This window comes from Musca autumnalis, unplaced genomic scaffold (assembly GCF_047663935.1).
Source record: "Musca autumnalis isolate F117 unplaced genomic scaffold, ASM4766393v1 scaffold_1, whole genome shotgun sequence".
NCBI lineage: Eukaryota > Metazoa > Arthropoda > Insecta > Diptera > Muscidae > Musca > Musca autumnalis.
In genome coordinates, this window is record NW_027411644.1 from 197,355,551 (window position 1) to 197,368,015 (window position 12,465).

Below are 12,465 nucleotides of genomic sequence, written 5' to 3' on the forward strand. Positions count from 1 at the left end.
TTATTATCACGGTGCGACTTAACTAATTGTAAATGGAAGTGCTTACACCTGGGAAGATTTTGCAGATTCAGGAGGCGATACAGTCAGTGCATTGTCTCAATTTGAACTTCTATATCTCAAAAACGGTAAAAGCTACGAAAATGTCATAAAGGTCAATCTTGTAGAGAATTTTCACAGCTACAACAATTTCTTTAGGCCTATTCAAATAGGGCTCGCGGTTTCCAAGCAAAATCGTGAAAACCTAAGGAACCCCTAAAAATGTGAACTTAAATCGTGATTTATTGGAAAATCCCTCCGGCGACTTTTTTGTTTCTTGATATTTCTCATCTATGAGCATTGTAGTTTCAGAATCTGCAAAAACTTCCCAGGTGTAAGCACCCTCCATTTAAATTTGATTAAGGCACACCGTGTTATGTATTTTACGTTTCTCCATAAGTGCTTTTTAAATCAAATCATAGCGAGATAACGAGAGAGACCCATAAAATAGCCAACAAACAAACATAAACAATTCACTGTGGTCAAATATAAGTATGTACTTCTAATAATATTCTTGACACTGTTTCTTGGTAAAAATAATTACAGTTAGAGTGGGCAGATGACATAGTATTATTGCGGTCAGCATATTCGTTGACTGATATATTAATACCAGGCTACCACTTACAAAATGCAAAGAAGTCCATAGATTTTCATAGCTGATCAAACGAATGCCGATCCCATCAGTGGTTGAAGGTTGTGGCCTCAATATCCAACCGAAATGGCTGAAATTCGATATTTATTCTTCATTGGGGGTGTTAAACTTTCCACATGAAGTTTGTCGGTATGGGTCCAACGTCTTCATATAGCCCCCATAGAAAGGTACCTCCCGATTTTCGGTATTTTGAAGGTTGTGGCAACAATATCCCACCGAAATGGTTAAAATTTGGCATTTAGTCTTCGTTGGGGGTATAAAACTTTCCATCTGAAATTTGTCGGTATAGGTCCACGTTTTCATATAGCTCCCATAGGCACGGTACCTCCCGATTTTCGTTTTTTGAAGGTTGCGGCAACAATATCCCACCGAAATGGTTAAAATTTGGCATTTAGTCTTCGTTAGGGGTATAAAACTTTCCATCCGAAATTTCTTGGTATAGGTCCACGTTTTCATATAGCCCCCAAAGAACGATACCTCCCGATTTTCGGTATTTTGAAGGTTGTGGCCTCTATATCCCACCAAAATGGCTGGAAATTGTGCATTTAGTCTTTTTTAGGGTTATAAAACTTTCCACCTGAAATTTGTCGGTATAGGTCCACGTCTTCATATAGCCCCCATAGAACGGTACCTCCCGATTTTCGGTATTTTGAAGGTTGTGGCAACAATATCCCACCGAAATGGTTAACATTTGCATTTAGTCTTCGTTGGGGGTATAAAACTTTCCACCTAAAATTTGTCGGTATAGGTCCACGTCTTCATATAGCCGCTATAGAACGGTACCTCCCGATTATCGGTATTTTGAAGGTTGTGGCAACAATATCCCACCAAAATGGTTAACATTTGGCATTTAGTCTTCGTTGGGGGTATACAACTTTCCATCTGAAATTTGTCGGTATAAGTCCACGTTTTCATATGGTTCCCATAGAACGGTACCTCCTGATTTTCGGTATTTTGAAGGTTGTGACCTAAATATCCCACCAAAATGGCTTGTGCATTTAGTCTTTGTTGGGGATATAAAACTTTCCAGCTGAAATTTATCGCTATAGGTCCACGTCTTCATATAACCCCCATAGAACGGTACCTCCAGATTTTTGGTATTTTGAAGGTTGTGGCAACACTTCCCACCGAAATGGTTAAAATTTGGCATTTAGTCTTCGTTGGGGGTATAAAACTTTTCATCTGAAATTTGTCGGTATTTTCGATTTTCGTTTTTTGAGGGTTGTGGTCTCAATATCCCAACAAAATTGCTGAAATTTGGCACTTAGTATTCGTTGAGGGTACAAAACTTTCCATCTAAAATTTGTTGCTATAGGTCCACGTTTTCGTATGGTTCCCATAGAACGGTACCTCCCGATTTTCGGTATTTTGAAGGTTGTGGTCTCAATATCCAACCGAAATGGCTGGAAATTGTGCATTTAGTCTTTGTCGGGGGTATACAACTTTCCAATTGAAATTTTGTAGGTATAGGTCCACGTCTTTATATAGCCCCTATAGAACCGTACCTCCCGATTTTCGGTATTTGGAAGGTTGTGGCTTCAATATCCAATCGAAATTTTTGAGATTTGGTATGTAGTCTTCGTCGGGGGTATACACCTTCCAACCTGAAATTTCTTGGTATAGGTCCACGTTTTCATATAGCCCCCATAGAAAGGTACCTCCCAGTTTTCGGTATTTGGAAGGTTGTGGCATCAATATCCCACCGAAATGGTTAAAATTTGGGATTTAGTCTTGGTGTCTACATATTTTGAATATGTTTAAAGTTGTGGCTTCGTTTGGGGTATACAACTTTTCACTTGAAATTTGTCGGTATAAGTCTACGTCTTTGTATAGCCCCCATACAACGGTGCCTCCAAATTTTCAGTATTCATTTGTGCTCAGTTTGTCACATCCGCATCTTCACCCATATCCAACCTTCGGTGAGATGCAATAGATGTCAGGAGTGGCTGCATCTAAGGGATTGCTTTGGACTTGTCCACGTGGGGGGCTACGATAGGGACTATGTTGCTGCGTGTTGCGTGGTTACAGTCCCCAGTGGGTCGTCATCGGATTACGAAACTCCCTCGTTGTCTGACTATGAAACTCCCCCGCACTCCCCTCGACAGCAACCGCACACGCAGCCTTTAACACCAGCCGTTGTTGTCGCAATCCCAGAAAATGCATCCTTTTTTTCAAATTTATTTGCAATGGACTCCGAGGTAAGAGCGAGGATGTAGTAGATTTTATGAGTCGGAAGAACATCAAGGTCGCGGCGGTGCAAGAAACCAAGCTCAACAACAACTGTAGCTTACAACGTTGTGATGGTTACAACGTGTTAAAGAGGGATCGCACCAGAAATGGAGGTGGGGGCTTAGCTTTCCTATTGCACCAGTCTGTCCAGTACAGCCCTATCTCGCTTGACCCTTTCTCTAATGGCCCATACATGGAATGTATGGGGGTAGCAGTCAGGTGTGGAACTGCCGAGATAGAATTGCTGAACGTATACATCCCGCCGAGAAATATCTGTATCTCAGATTACGACCCTGACATTAGTCCGTTTTTGGAAGGTCATAATCGTCTGGTCCTGGGGGACTTTAATGCGCATCATGAGATGTCGCATTCGGCCCTCGGAAACGACCAGAGGGGTACAGCGCTGGCTGAACAGATTGATAGCTCTACGTTTTGCAAGGTCAATGAGGACGGCCCTACCAGAATTAGAGGAGAGTGTCACAGTTCGCCAGACATAACCATCGGGTCACCTTGGATCAGACCATCTTCCCATGATTGTCTCCATTAGCAGACCACCCGATTTCATCACCTTTGAACCCCGCACGTTCGTCAATCATTGGAAAGCTGATTGGCCGAGTTTCAGAGAGTTCACCAATCACCGCTTCAGAGAATTGCCCAATCCTTCTGATGTTCGGGTAGCGGAAAGGACGTTCCGAGACGTCATCAATGCTGCAGCCGGTCGCCATATACCTGCTGGTCGAATACCCGAAGTAAGACTACATTTCCCAGCAGAGGCGACAGGATTAGCAAATGAGCGTGATGAGCTTCGTCGAGCCAACTTGAATGACCCAAGAGTCAGGGAGCTTACACTGGAATTTAACAGGCTGATCGGCGAACATAAGCGGAACAAGTGGTTAAATCATCTGAAGAGTTGCAACATTGGAGCCGGCATAAGTGAATTGTGGGCAACGGTTAGGTCACTCTCGAACCCTGGAAGGATGTCACATTTGGCGAGGTTACGTTGACTGACCCGAAGAGGTGCGCAAGTTTTTTTCAATCGACAGTTTGTCGAACACCCCGAGTGTGACAGGGCGAAGAGGAGAGTATTACGTCGCATCAGATCTTCCTGCCGAGGATGAACCACCAGTAGAGTAGTTTTGGCTCAACTACATTCGGGATATTGCAGTCGCCTAAATTCTTATTGGGCGGAAATCGACCGCGCCGTGCAAGACATCCGCCCAGTATGCGGCATGGGCCCGCACGACACAAACCACCTTTTCAACTGCCCAGCCAAACCTACTCATCTAACTCCAGTGGATCTGTGGTTACATCCCATCGAAGCAGCCACTTTCCTGGAACTGGAACTGAAGAACGAACATACAAACATAATAATAAACACTGTTACAGCAACAGCAGCGAGGTTGCTGTAATTTGGTTTTGTGTGTTATCCGAGGATACAAAAGTCCAATTCGCACCCGGCCGAACTAGGGAAACGTAAAATCGATTTTTAACCTAAAATTTCCAAAAGTCGTAGTCGACTATTGACTGTGCGAAAACCGAATAATCGATTATTCTTAGTCGACTTTCGGAAGACGGAGTCAACTATTATTGGTGGGCTATTAATCGTGGTCGGCTATTAGTCGTAGTTGACTATTGGGTGTGCTAAAACCGCATAATTGACGGTACCTTTTTTATACATATAACCATCACGGATCGCATCAACGAAAATAGTCGATTATATTCGATTATAATCGGTTTTCGGCGGTTAACGATTAATCGAAAGTCGACTTTTAGAACACTCTCAAATAATCGACCGAAAATCGAGTTTTAAGTTTTTCACGAAAACCGAATAATCGAAAAACCGATTATTGCAATTCACTGCGTATCCCTAGGCCGAACCTAATGCTTTTCTTACTTGTTTTATAGTAAGATGTTTTTATAGAGATGGATTCTAGCACAAAACCTAACCAAGTATTTATTGTTCTTGAACGCGCGGTGGCACATGTTAGTTCATCACTTTCAACGGTTGTCAACTAAGGAACTCGCTTCACTAAACCGTTATAACGAATTTCAGATCTGATAGACCCTAAAAAATATAAAAAAATTACATTACAGTTCTGACACATGCAAATATTCAGACAATCCACATTGCACAATTAACCAGGTAGTGGCATCATAAAATTTTGATTATGTTATGTCAAAACTTTCTTTATGTTGTTGGGGAAATTACAACAAAAATATTTTTTTTTATAAAGGGATTTGACTTTTCATATTCGATCAGCTGGTGTGATGCCACTACCTGGTAGTTCTGCCATGGACAATCCACTACTAAAATTTGTATTATAGTCCATGGTAGAACAAGAAAAGGTAGCAGCAATACCCAGCTGACTGAACTGGGCTGTAGTGTTAGTGTCAAATTCCATACGACATTTTATATATTTATTTCTATGTTCGATGTATATTAGGGACATATATTTTTTGAAGAAAAAAAATATTCATCTGAAATAAAAACAATTTCCCATAAAGACTCCTTCATATCATTGACATGTAACCTCCTCCAGGTCCGAACGACATGTCGCACACTAAAACACCACTTATAGAGGCGGTACAATATTTGTTAATATGTGTGGTATTTTGTTAAACTTGAAAATAATAAAGCCCTAATAAACATGTGCTTCTTGTTTTCAAAAACAAAATATTGAAACAGCTTCTCTTTTTTCAATGAACTACGAGCGACCCCAAACATTTTTGCAAGAATTCTACTTCCTGCGTGATATTGTGCATTTAGTGGAATGATATGGAAACATTCAAACTGAAAATCTAACGAGTTTTCATTTATGTTTTTCAAAATATTCAATTAAATTCCAATTTATAGACATTTCCTTATTTTGTTTACATTTATATTTGACACTAACGTTACAAACAAAAACAAATTCCTTTGTGGTTGTTGTTCGAGTTGTATTTGTTGTAGTATTAACTTTACCTTGTATTTGTTCTACCATGATTATAGTCCTTGAAAACATATTCATTAGTAAACCTATGACATACCTATAAAACCTCACACACATAAAAAAACTAATAGGCCGTTTACCCAGTGGGTCTGGGTTTGAAATGTCATTTCCATTGTGTATACATCAAATAAACCCTCATAAAGAAGGTTAACCCTGCAAAAAACTGTAATATAAACGCCGTATAAGCATTAGGTGTGTACGATAACTTTCCCAGCAATAATTACTCAGTCAGTTCCAGCCAAGGTAGATTTATAGAAGGTATGTGCATGAATTACAACAACTAACAAATTTACAAAAACAACATTGTTGGTATTGAAAATTAATTGTCAATGAAAATATTGAATAATAGGGTCGTTCCAAAAATTTCCTCATGAAAAACATAAATACATTTTGAAAATCCTCCAAAATAGAACAAATTTGATTGACAATGTAAATATAAAGCATTCAGAACTGTCGTAGGTCATTTTTACTACAAGTTTAGGAAGAAAAACAGTATTTTATGGAGGCAAATTTCGAAGTTTCAAATTTCATGAGTAGACCCTATTACATTTTGAAAACTAAATTTACAAAAAAAAAGTAAGAATACAGCTGATTGTCACTTCTACCCTCTATAAATATACCTTGGTTCCAGCAACCTCTCTCAGTGAATTTTACTCTCTCAAGCAAGAAAAATTGCAGAAAGTTATCGAACTGCATTTTGCAAAAACTTGCAAGAAAGTCAGCTGTTTACGAAAATGTATGAAATTTGTTTTTTGTTTCTTTTGATATTTTAAACCAAACAGAACAAAAACATACATTTTAAAATTACAGTTTACTTATTTAATGCATTAATCTTACCCACAACGCTTTAGAATCTAAAAAAATGTGCAATTGTGAAAGTTTCTTGGTCAAAACTGCTAACATTTCGAGTTGTTTATATTGAACAGGTGATTTCCCAGCAAAAATTTGCAAGTTCTCTGTCACGAAACTGTCTACACGCAGAGAAAAAATATGTTTGATCCAACAATATTCCAAGAGCAAAATATATATTGTTAACACATTGTTGGATTCCTTATGTAGTATTATCAGTCCGACAATCGTTATTGTCACACTGGACTATATTATGTGTTCTAAATATAAATATGTATTGTCACTTTGACACGATAGTTTTGGTTAGAGGTAACAATTTGTGTTGTTGCAATTCACAATAGTTTTGGTCCAAATGGACAATAAATATTGTTAGAACTTACAATAGTTTTGGTCAGAAGTAACAATATTTATTGTTGCAATTCACAATAGTTTTGGTCAAAATGGACAATAAATATTGTTAGAACTTACAATAGTTTCGGTCAGAAGTAACAATATTTATTTTTGCAATTCACAATAGTTTTGGTCAAAAGTAACAATATTTATTGTTGCAATGCGAAATGGTTGGAATAAAAATTGTATACCTACCTTTTTAATGTGTTACATTTAAAAAAAATATAAAAAGTTTCATTGTATTATTTATTTCATATATGATCTTTAAAACATTTAAATAACACTGATTTGAGATAAATTTAATTTCGATTGACGCTAATTTTATTTAGTTTAACAAAGATTCGTCTCTTGATGTGCAAATAAAGCATGTTGGTAAAACATTTCTTGTGATTTATTCGGTCAGGAAAATTGTGAATCCCAGTCGTTAGTAGAATTTGAAGCTAAATTTAAAAAAGAAAAAATGTTAGAAATAACGCTTAGTAAAAGTACAAAAAGAAGATACTTACTAATTAATTTTATGCCCAAAACAAAATCGGTTGAAGAAATGTATTGTTGCACAAATTACTGAATATAACTGGTTTTAGAGAGAATTCTTATTAAAATTTTCCAGCTGTCGGTGATTAGTTTTATGTTTTCCCAAATTTAAAAAGTCTGCAGCAAAACAATCCTTAACCCGCTAAATAAAAAACTATTAGTTAAAAACAGACACACAAAACTACGCAATAAAATACAAGTGTCAGCAATAGTCGTTTCTTTGGTTTTCATTGAACATGAATTGCAAAAATTATTAGACTGTTGCAACGCGCTCTTTATATTTTAAATTAAATTAGAATCCCGACAATTCGTTCACAAAAACACAAATTTAAGAAAAAAAAACTATTTCTATTTTCTCTTCGTATAATAAGTTTCAACCACCTTTTTTTGTTTTTAGCTCTCCACAAAACACACACACATATAACAACTTACATACGATAGTAGAAGAAAAGATTCAAAAGAGGTGGTGTCAAACAACAACGAAAAATAGTATTGGTAAAAATGGACAATAAATATTGATAGAATTCAGAACAGTTGAGGGAAAATTATCTATATTTACAATAGTTTTGCTCAAAACTACAAACGCGTGTCGTAAACATTATTCAGTACAAAAAGAACCCAAAAGGGATTGACGTTTTCAAGAAAATTTTAATTTATTGTGTCAAAGATGAATGAATTATCGGAATTCTTCTTTAATATCTCCTTGCAACGCAAATTCTGCTTCAACCGCCACTTTTATATTTACCGCTTCACAAAAACACATGAGAAAACCAAAAACAAAAAAAAAACTACATGGCATTTTAAAAGTAGATAATGCCATAAAAAAGAAAACACCGACAGTTTTAAAATAATAAAGAATTCAATAGATTTTAATTTTTGTCTTGGAATGTTGTTTTTCTAAGTTTATAGTCACTAATGTTTTACTTTTTTGATCCACTTCCTTTGACTGCCAAACAAAAACTGATTAGGGACAAAGAATGCACAAACACAAATAACTTCACCGGCTGCCACACATAAAGTAAAGAGAGCAAAACAAGAATGCAGCTACTAGAATCCAGAGAAAATACTGGACAAGTTAACGGGAGAGAGTATAGTCAAAAATATGTATTTTTGAACTAATAATAGACATTTTCAATCCAAAATTGTGTATCTACTGAAAAAACAAAATAACAATACGTATTTAAAACTACAACAAAAGCGAATTTTTTAAATGACAATATTTTTTGTAAAAATTCTAGATTATGATAGTTCCTACCAATCGGTATTGTTAATAATTTTGACAATAGTGCGGAATTTCGAAAGCTGTTTTTGTTTTTTATGTTTTTAGCAAAATATTGTATTTTTGGATTTGCAATACAATGCTTGAACAAAACAAATACAATTTTGGAACAAAAATTGATATTTTTGTTCCAACAAAAGCGAAAAATATTTTTTCTCTGCGTGTAAAAATCTCTTCAAACTCGTTCTCTTTTGCTGGATAATATTGTTATCAAACAGCATTCAGTAAAAATTTGTACGAATTTGTCAAATTTTGGGTTATCGTACAGACCTATTATTAATCTTCAAACTCCTTTTGATTTATAATTTGCAGAATTGGCAACGTCAAGTACCCCTACTACTGCGTCATCTAATTCCAATGACATGGGTAGCACATCATCATGGAAGAGCAGCAGCACAGTTACTACCTCAACAAAAACACCAACAACAATAAAAACCACAACATTTCCATCACCACCCTATGAAAATGTTTCCAATAACATCAGCAGCAGCACAACATCAAGGAAAAGCATCACCCACGCTCTAACTACCTCAACAACCACGGCAAAACAAAAGAGCACCACAACAAAAACACCAACGACAATAAAAACGACCAAATTTCCATCACCACCCTATGTAACTGTTTCAAACGACAACAACAACAACACCACAGATGGTAAAAACCAACCACGAAAATTTTACATAAACACCTCAAGATGTCACATGCCATATGTTGATCCCTTTACACCGGCAATTGTCAAAATGTTTCATCCTACCCTAACAACGGGCTGCACAAAAGACGAACCCATTGTCACTGTTCACTTTGATGACAACAACAAAGTGTATCAATTACGAACCAATTACACGGTGGCCCAAAAGCTTATCAAAAAAGCTACGGCCAAAACTATTGTCGATGATTTACGCTGTTGTTATCGTCAAATCGAGCGCAGCGGAAGTGGTGGGAGTGCTGATTCAAAATTCAAGTAAGTTTTTTTTTATTATTTTATTTATTTATGCGGTTTTCGATTAGAAGAAATGCATTTTTCTTTGAAATCGTTAGTAAAGATAATGTTGGTTTTTTTTATTAAAAATAGAATTTAATTGGATATTTATTTATTGTTTGTTTATTCAAAATCCAGATAACCGAGCCAAGAAATGCAATCGTTTAGTGTCGTTGTTTTCATATTTTATCAAAACAATTTTTATTTATTGTTGTCTTATTAGGACAAAGGTCATTATTTATGAAAGTTTTTAATTAACCGATGTGGCATATATCGACGCCTCCAAACAATAGTATGCTAAGTCGACTTAGCATGTTTTCAAGCTCTTTGCATTTTTATATTTAACGTCCTTTAACATAAATTCTGTCAAATTATGGTAATGATCGGACAATCTGAACAGAAGTTATAAACAAATATTTACTTAGCATAGTACTGAAGGTCAAAGAAATTTCCAAACTTTTAGAGCTTGTCCTGCAAATCTCGCTTTTCAGAATTAGCAAACTATTATTTGGAGGTGTCGAACGTCCTTTAACTTAAATTCTGTCTAAGTTTGGTAATGATCGGTCAATCCGAACAGAAGTTATAAACAAATATTGACTTAGCATAGTACTGAAGTTCAAAAAAATTTTCCAAACTTTGAGAGCTTCTCCTGCAAAACTCACTTTTTAGACTTAGCATACTATTATTTGGAGGTGTCGATATGCAACATTGTCTTTATGACAGTCTAAGTACCGCTATTTTACATATTCTACTTTGAATCTTGCTCAAAGGTATACTCAGAAGCAGGGATGCCAACTGTTCCGAGCTAAAAATCGCTACAGCCACATACGCACCATTGGTCTGTAGCGATTTTTACCTTAAAACAGTTGACATTCCTGCTAAAACAGTGGTTTTTGTACGTCAAAAATCACCACAAGTAGCGGGAAAACCACCAACTTGGCACCCCTGCTCAGAAGAGCTGTTTAACCTTGTAACAACAAAAATTATCAGTTGTGTCTCGATCAACAAAACTACGGTGCATTATTTAGTGTAAAGTCTAACACATCAGTGCAAATTCGAATTCGTTGTGTACAGTCCAAATTATTCTAATCTTGTCTAAATCAAAATATACCAGCCAGTTTCTGTATGTCGAAAGAAGAATGTGTGCGAATGAAACACGCCCGAACTTTAGTTTTCGAAAAAATTTTACCTTTGCCTTTGCTCAGGGTACGTAAAAATATTTTAAATAACATTTCCAATCGTTTCGTTTCGTATTTTCCATAGGAACAATACAAAACGAAACATAACCCACGTTGGCCGAGCTCGCTGTTTAGTTTTGTTTTGATTACATTCGTGAGTGCAAACAAAACGAAAAGCGAAAAGTACTCAACTCCACAATAGCAGATAGAAAACGGAATAGTACTAAACACATGTGAATAAATCAAAAACGTTTGGTGGTTGATAAAATTCACTGTGGTATTCTGATTGGTGGTTGATAAAATTCTGTGGTATGCTGATGCTAACTTATAGGGTTGTTAAGCAATCACATGTGCGTGTGTCTGAGTGTGTCATTGACAATATGCACGGGAAACGTTTCCCAAAAATACTTTTTGTTTCGGTGGTGAATGAAACAACTCGGCAAAGCATAGCCGAAGTTACAATACAGCAATCGTACGGTTTCTATCTTTTTACATTGAAAAGTTTGTGTTTTTGATTTGGTTGTGAGAATGAAACGATTCAGAGAAGCTGAAAAGTTTGTGGCTTTGTGTGATTGGTACGGGAATCGTTTTGTTTGTTTCCGTTCATTGCTTTTGCTTCAGAACAAAAGCAAATTTGAAAAACACACAAGAGTTTGGACGTGTTTCTTTCGCACACATTCTTCTTTCGACATACAGAAACAGGCTGTATGTGTTTTATGTAACATTTTAGTTCTGATTCTTCAAAAGTAAAGCCAAATGAACACTCCTGAATGATTCAACCATTTTTATTTACACAGTAGGTGTGTCTTTTTACGTGATAATTTGTAACAATTATTACGAAATGTTACTAAATGCTGTCTTTTTACACAAAAGCTCAGTAAAAGAGAGCGAAGTGAGAGAACAATTTTGACAGTTGTTTGCTGAGAAATTGCTAGGAAAAAATGGACCGATATTGGATATTCATGCAATATCGGTCAATTTTTTCCTAAAGGCCCCATATAGCGGTACCACCCGATTTAGTTCAAATCTAGTAACTCATTTTTAGCGAAGTTGAAGTTGACCAATCGAACTGAAACTTTACATACTTTTCAGATTTGGATGCCAATACATGAATATGCGCCCAATTAGGGGTACCACCCGATTTCAGGTTTTTTGAGGATTTTATCTTCAGTTTTGCCCGAATTAGCTGTCATTTGCATTTGGGATTTCCAATGATACAGACATTTCCCCACCAAAAATTGTGGATATAGGTCCAGGTTTTGGTATAGCCCCCTTATAACGGTACCACCCGATACCAGAATTAGGAGGAGTTTATCTTCATTTTTAGGCCGAATTGGCTGTAACTTGGC

The 12,465-nt window shown here is 36.4% G+C and overlaps 1 protein-coding gene and 1 long non-coding RNA gene across 2 annotated transcripts in view; one reads left to right on the top strand and one right to left on the bottom strand.

Annotated features, from left to right (window-relative positions):
- Positions 1-12,465, top strand: part of LOC141388937 (uncharacterized) — a 50,446-nt gene that overhangs the window by 10,918 nt on the left and 27,063 nt on the right. Inside the window, exon 2 of the mRNA XM_073959715.1 lies at positions 9,272-9,920. Coding sequence (XP_073815816.1) covers positions 9,272-9,920 — 649 coding nt within the window. The remainder of the gene's footprint in view (positions 1-9,271; positions 9,921-12,465) is intronic.
- On the bottom strand, positions 7,467-11,165 carry LOC141388938 (uncharacterized). Its single transcript, XR_012408960.1, has 3 exons — positions 11,128-11,165; positions 7,653-7,822; positions 7,467-7,586 (listed from the first exon to the last, which is right to left on the bottom strand). It is a non-coding gene; the product is annotated as an uncharacterized lncRNA (long non-coding RNA).